Here is a 14,168-nt window from a genome sequence, read left to right as displayed (position 1 = left end):
AAAGGAGTTTATTAGACTAACATCTGTAACGTATTTCTAGTGCAGTTTTGGTTGTGGTGGGCACTATGCTTTTTATTCACATTTTCCACTTTGTCCAAAGAAGTGATTGTCCAGATTCTTAATATTACTTTTTTGGGTAATCTTTTAAATTTACATATATACAGCCAAGGGTATAAATCTTAAGTGCACAGCTTGATACATGTGTTAGTTTTCTATTGCCTCTGAGACAAATTACCACAATTAGTGGCTTAAAACAACATGAATTTAGTATCTTATAGTTCTAGAGGTCAGAAGTCCTAAAGTCAAGGTGTTGGCAGGGCTGGATTCCTTTTGGAAGCTTTGTGGGAGAATGCATTTACTAGCCTTCTCTAGCTCGTAGAGATCACCTACATTCCTTGACTTGTGGACCCATCTTCCAACTTTAAAGCCAGCAATGTAGCATCTTCCAATGTCGGTCTCTCTCTGACTCTAACCCTACTTCCTCCTTCTTGTAAGGGCCCAACTGGATAATCCAGGATGATTTCTCCATTTTAAGATACTTAATCACATTTGCAAAGTTACTTTTTCAATGGAAGGTAACATATTCACAGATTTCAGAGGTTAGGATGTGGTCATCATTGGGGAGCCGTTATTCTAGCTACCACAGTACATTTTTATAAGTGAACATACCTGTGTAAACACAACCCAGGTTGGTATATAGGTTATTACCCAAATTCCAGAGCCTTTTTTCTTGATGATTCAAAACAATCAAGAATTTTGCAGTATCACAGGCCACTGATTTAGAGTATTGATTATCATTATTTAGGACTATAAATTTTCGCAAGACATCTAAGCCTGGGCTGATAGAGTACTTCTTAAAAAAGAAATCTTGAATGTCTTCATCCGGGATATTTGTCTATAATTCATAAATATGTCTATAAGTACACACCAACAGATGTGACATTTTTGAGCTTTGTTGGACCCTGATGAGTGGGTGTGTAAAAACCTGTGGGTATTATATAGACCTGAACCCACTAGTGCTGGGATTGCTTCATACACATTCTCTGTCCAGTTTGGGACCCATTGATGAAAACATCAGTGTCTGTTTGTTTTAGGAACGCCACCAACTACAACTACAGCTCCTAGAGCATGAAACGGAAATGTCAGGGGAAATAACTGATTCTGACAAGGAAAGGTAAGATGTAAAGCCCTTGATCTTGCATTGGATTTAGATGGGCACATGCTGTGTTTCTGTGGGCTCACTTAATCCTTGAATGTCTATTCATTTGGTTATCACTTTTTGTGCAGACTTATACATGCAAAACACTGGGCTGAGAGCTTCCAATGTGGAGCCAGTTTCCTCAGGAGCTTAGAGCCCCATCTTACAGCCCATGGCTGGTGGTTAGTGCCGTGGAACACATCAGAGACTGTCACCAGTGCAAAAGTTCAGTCTGTAAATGTTCTCCATGAACTTCAACTCCACAGGATGCACCTTGTTGGTGAAAAAAGTCATCAACTGTGACTAATACCGTTGCTGTGGAAACTAATTTTAAAATGCCTTTCTTTGTTTCCAAACATTTGCCCAGTCAAACCTTGCCTTGTCCCCTGGCGGTGGAAAATGCAGGAGTAGTACATGGACTCTTCTAGAAATCAAAAGGCAGAAAGGTCATACACGACCCTCTAGTGAAGGAAAACAAGGTTGGGATGATTTGAGCATTTTGGGCAAGTTACCTAACGTCCCTGAGCTTCTTTGCTTATCCGTAAAATGGGAGTTCTTCTTTAAAGGGGGAGGGGGTCATGATGATCATAACAGTGCCCATCTCATCGGGTTGTTACTGTGAGGGAACTGTTGGGCGTGCTGCCTGCCACATAGGATGCGTTGCAAAAATACCTGTTTTCCTTTTTCTTTTTGCAACTTCAGAGCTTGCAACGAGTCTTCCCTAGTCTTTAACGTAGTGCTTCGGAGGGACCTGGCAGAGAGGGGAAGTGGTAAGCAGACCACCAGACCCTTCGTCCAGTGCTCCATTCCAGCAGCCCCAGCTGAAGAGCCCATCTGCTGGTTCCTTTGGTTTCTTTGAACCAAGCAAAGTCAGAGGATAATTTGTGCTGTTTTAAAACAAAAGTATGAAATGTTTTGCAATGGAGTTCACTCTGTTTATATGCAGAGCTGGTCTTTAAACATTTCCCATTTTCCCTAAATAAGTGATTGTAGAACAGGTATAATTCCAAATTTCCCAGGACTCTGCCACTTCATTTCAGAGATTTTGTTGTGTTACTAGACTCCTCTCTGTTCTCCTAATCAAGGTAATTTACTGGATGTTCCAATATTGCATTAACTCCCAAACAGAGAGCCTCTGTACCTCTAGCGGTACAGATTCTGTCTCAGTCCTTGGAAAGTGTAGTAACTGTCCTTAAACAGGGTAAAACCTGCAAATGGGAACTTGACAAAGAGTCCTCCATTTCTTCTACAGTGGGGTGGTCGATTGGCAGTTCCTCACCCAGCAAACACACAAAGGAAGAGGAGTCTTGGAATTCCCTTTCTTGTTCTTGGCCATGTTGCTTTCAAGCAGTGACTTTCTGTGCTAGTGGTGCTGCTTTGGTCTAAGACTCAGTTGCTCTTTCTTCTGTTTGCATTAGGTATCAGCAGCTGGAGGAGGCATCTGCCAGCCTCCGCGAACGGATCAGACACCTAGATGACATGGTGCATTGCCAGCAGAAGAAAGTCAAGCAGATGGTTGAGGAGGTAAGTCCTTGTAAGAGGTCATGGGCTGGGAATTGCTTCCTGTAGTGGGGGCCTTTCAACCCTAGAGCCAGATCCTATTCTCAGCCCAGTTTTCTGTGGCTCACTGTGAACTTGTTCAGGTTACTGCCATCTTGGCCAGAGGGGAATTTCCTCAGATCTCCCTGGTGATTATCCCTGTAAATGGGGGCCATCTCCAGATCAAAGAGTTACTCTTAAGAAAGCTAGGGAGTGCAGTTGATAAGCTCACCCACTTTCAGAGGGCTGCGACGCTCTACATGGGTACCTGCAGTGCTGGGACCAAAGGATGTGACAAGAAGAGTTTACGTCAGCTCAGGTCTCTGCACTGCCCCCTGCTGAATCGCCTGCCTCTCTCCCTGCGGCCACTCTTGTCTTTTTTCCATTTCTGGGTGTGTCTCTTTCATCCTCCTTCCCTGTCTGTTCCTCTCTCTCTTTCCTCCTGCTTTCCTTCATTCTCTTCTCCATTCCTGTTTCTTCATCATCTTTTCTCTTTTCCACCATCCTTTCTCTCCTTAACTGTCTATGTAATGTGAAAGCAAGTTATATGTTTACTATATGCTGGACATAGTTGACTATTGTGTTTTTCTAAATGAAAAAACAGGTAAGTTGAACATTTATATTTCTCTAAGAGGAAAACAATTTCTTTTAACTTGTGTTAATATCACCTGTCTTTCTTGGTGATGCTCTATAGAAGAAAGTCCTTGCTGTGGTACAGCTAATCACGTATTATTGTAATTTTTTCTTGCTCAATTGAAAAATCAGATAGAAAAAAGGACAATACTAACAGGGTTATAAGAATTCCCCAGGGTCTAATTCTTTGACTTTCAAAGAAAAGAAGAGATTTCAATTTATTTAAACATTTGGTTGGCAGTAGAAAAACTGGAAAAAAAACAACAACCCCAAAACCATTTTCCTTGTATTAAGCACTACGCTGAAAAGTTATTTAGTTTATTAATGAATTATTAAAATGAAAAGTATATCTACTTCTAATAAATGATTCACACACATGAGACAAGTAGAAGATTAAAAGTATAGCCATTTATTAATCTCTACAATATTGGAGCTATTACTGGAGTGAGGTTAAGGTGAGGGAATTGTGAGGATGGGAGGGACACTTTTTTTAATTGTGTGTAGGATAAACATTAGATAAAATGTGTTCCCCAAACAAGAAAGCCAATCCTACAGTGTTGAATCCTTTGATTGGCTCGTATGCAAGTCTTGGGGAGCAGTAGAAAAAAAGAACAGAGAGCAGAGGTTCAGATGAGGAAACCAGGCACACACCTTCACAGTCCCTTTGCACACCCAGCAGGAGTGCTGCCAGCAACAGTGATGGGTAGACCCTGCCTAACAGCAACAGTAGGTGGATGTCAGGAGTGTGTTTCCCAAGGAAAAGCATCATTTTGTCACAGCTGGCATCTTGGGGAACCATGGCTGTCAGATCATAGCTTTTCTGCTTCTGAATTTCACATAACGAAGTCTGGGCAAGGCTGTCCCTTATTCCCCGTGTGACTCCTTGACTGTGGAGCACTGCATTTCTCCCACCTTACGTAGGGTGGAGGTCTGGATTGTTTTCATATCCAATGTTAGAGAACCAGGAAACGGAACTCATATGGGTTGGATTTTGGTTCATTTTTATCTGTAAAGGTTTAATATTGGTACCAAAATTGGAGACACTTTTTAAAAAGACTTTCAAAGAAGTTTAGGGTTCTCTGTTTTTTAACATACTCCTGGAATATAATGGGTATAACACTTTGAAGGGAGTGGGGGAATATCTACATATGAAAATAAGGAAGCATATAAGATCATTGTCCATGCCCTGCTTTTCTACCTGTGACTTGCTGTCTCCCAAGGAAGCTTCTCTGAGTCCTGATGATGCGGTCTGGAAGACCCAGTCATTGGAACGAGGCAGAGCTTTAGGATGGCACCATCAGAGTGAGCACCACCTAGGGGCCGGCTGGGTTTCAACAGCAGATGGAGATTTAAAAAACAAAAGAGAGAGAAAGAGACTTTTTATTCTAAATTTAAACCACTATCTAGTTCAGGTGGTAAAAATTAGTGTGTTTGTCCAGTACACCATGTTAATTTATACAACAAAAGGATAGGTTAACATCTCAATTGCTGCAGCCATTTATGTGAATACATTTTTTTTTTTAAGTTAGAAAGATGGAAAAGGGACATCGACCGATGAGCACCTTCAGAAGAGCAGGATCAGGTTGGAAAGGAGTTGAGACTCTGGTCGTTTGGGGAGTAGTTGAAGGACTTGGGGAAGAGATGGCCTAGGAGAGACGTGAGGGCTGAATTCACATCTGAGAAAACAGTTATCGAGAAGAGAGATATCTTTTTGTGTTGTGTTTCGGTGCAAGGCCAGGCCAGAACCACTGGGTGGCACTTGCAAAGAGGCCAATTTCAGCTCTTCGTTCGACATAAAGAAACTGTTTCTAAAATTGGCTGCTCTGGGGAGCTGTTTAGCTCTTCATCATGGGTGCCTTCCTTATGAGGTGAGAAGCTGAGATAGGAGCACCTTAAAGAAAGAATTCTCTGTTGTTTACTAGGTTGTGCCTGTTATTATGAGCTCAGCATTTTCGTTCCTTTGCATAATGAGCAAAGTCATAACTAAATCACTTCATATCATTTGGACCAAAGTTTGAAAAATCCAGGCTACTGAATTAGTCACTTGTGGAATCTCTGACTTTGGAAGAGAAGCATATTTTTATCTGTGAGCTCCAGCTACTCAGATACTGAGACAAATTTGACCCAGAAATAGAGGCAAGCTCTATGTGGAGCAGATGTAAGGGACAGTTTTCCTTCCCACCCGTGAAGTCTGGAAGCTCGTCAGTCACAGTCACAGAGGGCGGGGATCCAGGCTCCATCCATTATTGGTGTCATTTTAGTCATAATGGCCATGAGGAAACTTAGATTATTAAAATGATGCGCTTCTTTTTTCAGCTCAAAACATCCAGGTGTTACTTAGAACTAAGATACACAGCCATGCACTGGGGCTTTGGGGAGGAAAAAAAAATCCAGGTATTATCACTGAGGTTCTTGGAATCCTTAAATGTTATGCAATATATTTCCTTCCACCTCAGTAAAATGTAATTTCTTAGTAATAATAAAGTGAATAAAAACTAACTGGCCTAGATTTTGCAGTCGTTAGCTCATTAATGACTTAACCTTCATCATGTGGGTTAGTACGTTCCAGTAAGGACTTGTGCACATAAGAAGAGGGCAGGATGGGCCCTTTTGAAATGAAAGATTAATATATATCTTATGGGGTCAAATTCATTGAGAAAAGACAACGCAAAGTGTCTTGTGTGAAGTGTGGGACCAAATAGCCTGACTAGGCTGGAGCTTTGACTGAATTAAGTCTGTTTCGTGGTGTGTGTCAGGGATTGGTTATCTCCCTCTCATTGCTAGTTCTTCTGACTGTTCTGGCTCTGACAAAAAATAAAAAACAAAACAAAACAAGCCCCAGCTATGCCCCTTTTAGACTTTTAAGGGTTTGCCAGAAAATATAGAGGGACTGAAAAAAATTCCACTTGTGGGGAAATTCATTCATCCATCCATCCATTCACCAGATATCCACCAGCACTTTCTCTGTGCTGGTGGAGGGGGCGTGGGGTCCACAGTGGGAGGTGGTCAGATAGGGTCTTGCCCTCGTGGATCTTGCCATCTGTTGTATCCTGAGTTCTAGATTACTCTAGAACTCGAGTAGAGTAGAGTAGAACTAGAATCTAGAGTAATCCCTCGGGCTTCATTCTTCTCGTGAAAAGTCTTGTTGGGATTAGGTCCTTGTCTCAGATGGGCTGCATTCTTTAGCTTGCTGTTCAAGGAGCCAGGACCTGGGAGGAGCACAAGGCTGGGAGGAACCTGAGCCCGGAGCAGTGAACAGGCTGACACATCTTTAAGTGTTATTTTCTCAGTCAGTAGTCGTCCACACCTCTTTCCCTGCCCTCATGGAGGTGTGGTCCCCTGCCAACCTAGGCGGCTCTCCTGCCCAGGGGGAAGTTATCTGGAGGAAAAGACCAAATTCTTGTTTGCCCTCAAAAAAGGGTGGATTTACATTTTTGCCAATGAGCAATGATATAATTCAGCTGAATAAATAGTAGTTTAATAAGAATTTCTTTGCCTTTTCCCACGTGAACTGTAGGCATCCTTTCGTTTTCATTTCTTTCTTTGGATTTCCTGATGCTGTTTGTGATGGGCGGAATGTTTCTTCCAATGGAAGGTGTCTGAAGGGGCTTCCTTTCAGCTGCAGAGGAGGCATTATTTCTGTAGACTTTTGCAGAAAGCAGTTGCACCCCCACCTACTTCTATAATTTAGGTGTTTAATGAGTGCAAAGGTGCAAGGAATTGATTTTCATATTAGTGCTTCTCCATGCAGGCTGTACATTAGAATCACTTGAGAAGCTTTAAAAAATGCCAGAACCTGGCAGATGGGGGTGGGAGGGAGGGACTGGGTATTGGGGTTTTATTTTCTTTTTGCTTGAAGAAGATTGTCCCTCAGCTAACATCTGTGCCAATCCTCCTCTATTTTATATGTGGGACACCACCACAGCATGGCTTGATGAGCTGTCTGTATGTCCGTGCCCGGGATCCAAACCCACAAACCCTGGGCTGCTGAAGCAGAGCACATGAACTTAACCACTATGCCATGGGGCTGGCCCTTTTGGTTTGTTTTCAACCTCCACAGGATTCCAATATGCAGCCAGGATTGAGAACCAATGCTCTAGATTCTTAGAGCAGTGGCTTGGGTTTCCATGCTGGTTTATGCACCACATAATGATGTGTCCATCAACAATGGACTGCACATATCATGGTGGTCCCATAAGATTAGTACCATATAGCCCAAGTGTGTAGTAGGTTATACCTTCCAGATTTGTATAAGTGCACTCTGTGATGTTCACTTGAGGACCAAATCACCTAACGATGCCTTTCTCACAATGTATCCCTGTCATGAAGCGACATGTAACTATAATGTATTTGGCCAGCCCTCCTCGGAAGCTGTTGTGCCTGAGGTGGAAAGCTGGTAGTAAACACAGGGTAGGAAGGGCTCAAGGGAGGAAAGCCAGGGAGACCAGTCAGCAAGGACCAGGAGACTGGCATGCGAGGGCTGGTCCAAGAGTGGGACTGTGTGAAGGTCCTGTCGGGGGATCTTGCTAGCCCTGTCCGCACAGAGGATTCTGTGACAGCTCACTCTTAATAGCTCTGCTGGCCTGGTGTTATCCAGATAGTAAAAAACCTTCCAGAGGCTATCCAGATCCATCTAGAGAGAAGTTGGTAATAAGCTAGGTCGATGAGGCACACTGTTAAACAGGTATTAGAGACTTAAAGGGACAGAAGCCAACTCCAGTGGAAGCTGAGAACCTCCCACTAACAAAGAGAGCAAAAGTAGTTCTCAAAAATCCTCTTCCCACTCTGCTTGTGTGTGCATGTCTGGCCTCATCCTGGTTTAAATTACTCACTTCTGTCTACACAGAGGACCTTACACTTGGCCTCACTGCACCTGTTTAGAAAGAGAAGAATGCAGTCCTTGTTGTAGTATGAACATGACCACTTCTCAAGAGCGAGACAAATTAGAACGTTTTTGCAGTTCCTGAGAAATGATTCTGAAAGTATTCAGTTATCATCCCTTAGATTTTTTGAGAGTGATGTGATTGTTATAAAGCAACAGTGGTTTTGGAGAGATAAAGTGGACCAGGAAGATTGGACGATGAGTAACTCTTCAGAGCGTTGAGGTTTGGGTTTCTGGCTCTCAAGCCAGTCAGCAAAGCAGGGCTTCCTGTCTCTTTTCTCAGGTCCCTGTAACTCACCTCCCTGGTTCCAAGATCTTGGAAAATGAAGGCTGAATCTGCATGCACCCCCTGCAGTTAGAGACCTAGGAGAATTGTGGTTGGAGACCTTTATGGGTATACAGTGAAAGGTGGCCTAGAAAATGGGGACAAGCATGGACTTTAGAAGCAGACAGACCTGCATTTACTAGATGTGGGACCTTCAAAAAGTTATTAGTTTTCTTATCTGTAAAGTGAGGTTAATAACAGTATCCACCAGAGAGGATTTTTTTAAGAGTTCAATGAGATGATGTATATAAAATACTTATAGCATATTAATTGGAACATAGGAACTACCCAATGAATACTAACTGCTATTATTATTACTGATGGATGGGTTCCTGCTGTGTATACCCAAAGTGAAGTTAGATAAATTAAAAGCAAAAGTAGCTGGGTTGATTTCTTGACCAGTACACAGGGCTGCCCTTCTCTCCTCTGGGATTCTTCAGGGCCAAATGGGATCTCCGAGTAAGCTTCTCTCTTCTCTTCTGTGCTCTGTGCTGTGTTCTAGCTTAGCCATCAGTCTAAGTATTTGAGTAGAATATTTATACACAAAGCAATTAAAAAAATTTAAATTCCCACCATCCCAAGAATCTTTTATTTTAAATGGACCAGCCATTTGTTAGCACACAATTTATTTTAAAACTATTGTATGATGTGCTGAAATGTACTAAACAAAAGTACATTTTTGCCAATGCCTTCTGTTTAGAGGATTCAGAGTAATCTCCATCACTGGTAATTAGCCAAGTGGGGGTAGGGGAAGTACTGAGCCCACAAGCCTAATCCACTCAATTGAACTGTTTCCAGATCATGTCACACGAACTCTTCTCCAGATTTAGTCTCCGGCTCGTTGGAAGATGATAAATGGTAGCCTGCTCTGGGTTGGAAGCGATCCCTTTTATTGTTCGTGATTAGAAGAACGCTTGTACTCTCTCTGCGGGGAAGAGGTGGCATGTATCTGTGATTAGCGGATGGACAAACAGGAGGGGGATGCTATTGAAAATAGGACCATGTAGGGCTCTCATTTGTGAAAACCCCCACATACCGTAACCTCAACCTGTCCAGACTCACATTGCGGAGTCACGAGAACTCAAAGATCCACAGAGTATTTTCAGAAACTTGGGTTCCTAGACATCATAGAAGGAACTGCAATGAAAAATAGTACTAAAAAATCATTCAGAAAGTGCCAGGTGGAGGCTCATCTTAAGATCCTGGAAAATGGAGCCTTACTTATGGAAAAGCTGCCAAGGACACCTGCTAAGGAGATGGGACGTGGGCTTGAAGAACTCCAGTGCTCCAGGAAGGAAGTGCTCCCCACCAGATCACATCCCAGAAAATACAGAAGCAGCCAAGTGTCCATGTAGTTTGATTATATTTGTATGTGAGAGGCGGCCTTGAGGATGTCTTTTCTGAATGGAGATCAACAGCACTAGTCAACTTAGCCCTCTTCTTGTTCGTTTAAGAAAAGTTTGGTTTGCTTCCGTCACCGTGGGCATTTTGCCTGAATAGACAGTTCAGCTAACTTCGTGAGAAGGAGAAGTGTTATCTGATGAAAAGAGAAATATATTTGGCTGAAATTCACTGAAGTGAAATATGTTTCATGCATGCTTTATTTTTATGGAGGTCTTCTTGAGACAGCCACAGGTGCTAGCATCTCATCAAAACCTAACAGTGTTGCTGAAAACTGGTAGTAGTAGCAGCAGCAGCAGTGGTAGTCATAGTCAGTGGTGGTGGTAGCCTACGTAAGCTACTAGACTGGGCTAATGGAGGGAGTTCATCAGGGCTGGGTGTCCCTTACTCGTTGGGTGGTTCTCCACTCCCACCACCTCTCCATGGCAAAGAGGGCAGGCAGATGCTTTCTTGTCAATAGTTGCCTTTGGTTTTTCATTTGGACGTCTCCGCCCAGTTTAAGCATGTAGGCAGTGGATGGGAAAGGAGGCAGATGAATAATTTTTATATTAGTAATGAACTGTTAGTGCAGTTACCTATGCTGGTGTTCTGTTTAAATGCAGATCCCTAGATACCCTGCTGGGTATCCAGACTTCCGCTAGGGAGATTTGAGTCACATTTGAGAATCGCTAATATAGATGTTGCTCTGGCATAGTGACCTACGCTGTTTCTAGGGGTACCTTTAGTGCCCTCGTGTTTTTGTAAGTCTCTGCTGGAAAAGTTACTGGCACTTGTTCTAGTGGAAAAGATTGATTACGCAGCTTCAAAAAAATGAAATAATATGAAACAAGGGAATGTAATGACGTGTAGAGAAAGTGGGTCACCCATGTGAGCCTCTCTCCCAGGGCTGTGTGCTCTCCCCATGCTCTTGGAGTTTCTTCTCTCTTTTGGGCTACAGACAGTAACTGGAGGCCAGCTAGACCTTGTTTTGTGAGGCCGAGAATGAGTGAGGTGTGTAGGGTGTCTGCAGGACTCTGAGAGTGCCTCTGAAATTTGTCACCCTAGGTATCTCGGGCATGTCCCCTAGCGTGGCCCTGAGGCCTGGGCTAGTTGGTGATCTCCTTAGAAATGGGTCCCTTCCCTGACGGAAGCTCCCTCAACTTGGCCCTCCCTGCCTATGCTGGTGCCCCTCAATTTACCCTTTCCTGCCAGGACTGTGATAGAGTGTGAACTTGACTTATCGCATGTCAAACCTGAGTTAGGTGCTCCACTCCTGTCCCCCTCCCCCGCAACTAGATCGTTATCCTCGGACTCTTAAGGCTACAGTTCTGGCCCCTCCATGCCCCACCCGAAGGAGGTGCTCCTCAAAAGTTTAAGGCAGAATTTATTTATAGTAAATGAAAATGTTATTGTTTCGAATTCTGGTCTTTAACATTGTATTGTTCACTTCTTTATTTTAAAATCTTGGATACTTTATCTAAAATGTGAGGTTTTTAGAAGGTATCAGAAAGCTCATATGTATATAAGCCTTTATTTCTGTGCGTTAGAAATATTACGGGTTCATTGTATGGCATGTACTGATTAATGTGCTCATGATACAAATGATCCTTTCAAGGGGGAAGATCTTTTCTTTGTAAATGTCATTGAACTACTTTCTCTTTGTTGAGACTGTTTCTCTTTGGGGCTGAAATATTTCTCAGAGACCTGGGTGCCCACGTTCTGCCCATAGAGAGTATGTGAGGCTGTGCTCCTGTTTCTGGGAACTACCTGCTGTGGACTCTTTCTCACATTTCAGGGCTATGCCTGTAGACCTCACATTCCCACTGTAACCCTCTGTGGAGGTATTATCAGCACAATTTTTTAAGCACAGGAAACTGAGACGTAGAGTCTTAAAAAATGGGTAGCCTGCAGTCTCTCAGTAAATGATGGTGATGCAGGGTCCACACCTCAATCTTTGACTCCAAAGCCATCGTTCATTTGCTGCTTTTTTTTTAATTGGAAAAAATTTTTAAATATGGAAAATTATACAGAATGATAAAAACAAAAACCCATGTACTTTCCTCTAGAATTGACAAATGTTAACATTTTGGCATATTTCAGATTTTTTTCTAAATAAAAGAAAACATTACAGGCAAAGAAGAGGTTCTCTTTTTACTCTTCTCCAGTTCTGATCTTTTTTCTTCTTCCCCTCTCTCTCCCCCTTCAGAGGCAATTTGGTCTGTATCCAGGCCATGTTTCTGTGCTCTTATGCATACACGTGTATCTATTATCAGTATGTAGCTTTGTTTATGTATTTAAAATGTATGTAAATTTTTGTTTATAATAGATAAATAAGCAGATTTTATCGTGTATAGTTTACAACTCTTCTCCCCAATTTTGTTTTTGATGTTGTTACGTAAATATCTAAATTATTTCATTTTAATGGCTGTCTACTATTCCACTATATGAATATATTTTAATGTATCCTATTGATAGACATTTAGCTTGTTTCCAAGTTTTTATTCTTTTACAAACGATGCCAAACATGTCTCTGTGCTTCTCTAGCTATGGAATATACTTAGGGAGGAATTGCTTGGGCCTGGGTTGGCACAATTTCACATGTCCTAGATGTTGCTGCCCACTTGGTCTCCAAGGTGTGGACGTGCTTCCACCTGTCGCATATGGAGGGTAGATTTCTCCACATCCTCACCACCTCTTGGCATTGTTGGACTATCATTTTAGCCAGTTGTGAAACAGTGTCCCTTTGTTTTAATTTTAATTTGCGTCAGTCTGATTGCTACTCATAATGGCTGAGGTTGAGCATCTTTTCCTAAGCTTACTCACCATGCAGGCTTCCAACCTCATGAATTGGCTGTTCACGTCTATTGTTCATTTTCTGCTTGGTTGTTTTTCATTTTTTTCTGCTGACTTGTGGGGACTCTGTATACTATCAATATCCATCATTTATCAAAAAATATTTGGGTGCCATTATCTTCTCCCGGTCAATGGTGTTTGTTTGTTTGTGGTATTTTGTATAAGAGACAAGTTTTTCATTTTTGGCATAAAGTTATCAATCTTTTTGTGCTGTGTTATGTGTCTTGTCTGTCTGTCATAGGGATATTTTTTGTGATAGCTTTAGAATTGTGTTTTTCATCTTCAGATCTTTAATTATAACCCCACACTTGCACCCTCCATCCTCTCCCTAGTTCTATTTGTCTCCCCAGCTCTTATCGTTTTGTAATAGGTCCTACACTTCACTTCTCTGTTTTGCTTATTTCCTTGTTGTCTTTTTTCCTCCACTAGCATGTAAGCTCCACGAGGGCAGTGGTTTTGTCTACTTTGTTCATGGCTGTACCCCTAACGCCTGGAATAGTCACTGGCATATAGTAGGTGTTCAATAAATATTTGCTGAACAAATAATCATCTATGTGGAATTCATTTTTTGTGTATATGGTATGAATAGGGCTCCACCTTTTTTGGGGGGTGGGCGGCTCATGGAAGGCTTGTTTTTCTAACAGCATTTATTGAATAGTCTGTCCTTGCCCCACTGATTTTTTCATGCCACCTTTATCAGGCTGGAGTTTTTTCCCTTGTGTCACTGTCTTTAAATATTCCTGTTGTCCTGCCCCTGTGCTGAAGTCTGCAGGAAACCCATACCTCACACATAGGAGTGGGAATGGGGGTGATGAGAAACCAGGTCCAACTTATAGGGAGCTCTTCTCTGATGGATCAGTCAGTGAACATTTAAGAAGGACATTTTATGAACCGAGTGCAAGAATGAACGTGAGTTCCTGACCTCAGAGAACTTTCTGGTTGACATTAAAACTTATTAGAACTCAAGGCAGAATATGAGTGTTCACCAGGGCATGACTGTGTACTGGGGACACAGAAGCTGGAGAACCTGGTGGTTAAGCTCGTAGGTTTCAAGTAAGTTAAATCTGGCTTTGCATCCTGCCTCTGCTCCTGACTGGGGTTTATATCTTGAGCAAGTTGCTTATCCTCTCTAACATTCAGCCTCCTTGTCAACAAAATGGGAATGATGATAATAGTACCTGCTTCGAAGGTTGTCATAGGAATTGACTGATAACTGATATAGTGAATTCATGCTAAAGGCTTAGCACAGTGCCCGTAAATGTCCACTAATTCTGGTGTGGGTGCAGAATCTTTAGAGAGGAGGTGATATGTGACCAGGTCTTGCAGGATGGGTTGGATTTTTCTAGGCAGAGATTGAA

The 14,168-nt window shown here is 42.3% G+C and overlaps 1 protein-coding gene across 3 annotated transcripts in view; it reads left to right on the top strand.

Annotated features, from left to right (window-relative positions):
• MYZAP (myocardial zonula adherens protein) overlaps positions 1-14,168 on the top strand; it is a 101,717-nt gene that overhangs the window by 55,305 nt on the left and 32,244 nt on the right. For 2 of the 3 annotated variants that reach the window (XM_070500838.1, XM_014839448.3), the window contains exons 9-10: positions 1,095-1,174; positions 2,617-2,722. In XM_070500838.1, coding sequence (XP_070356939.1) covers positions 1,095-1,174; positions 2,617-2,722 — 186 coding nt within the window. Of the gene's footprint in view, positions 1-1,094; positions 1,175-2,616; positions 2,723-9,375; positions 13,348-14,168 lie in introns of those variants that run through there. The other variant, XM_014839451.3, reaches the window with a different exon arrangement.

Source organism: Equus asinus, chromosome 2, assembly GCF_041296235.1.
Source record: "Equus asinus isolate D_3611 breed Donkey chromosome 2, EquAss-T2T_v2, whole genome shotgun sequence".
NCBI classification, from domain to species: Eukaryota; Metazoa; Chordata; class Mammalia; order Perissodactyla; family Equidae; genus Equus; species Equus asinus.
The sequence above is the reverse complement of the archived record's forward strand: the minus strand, read 5'-3'. Positions and strand labels throughout refer to the sequence as shown.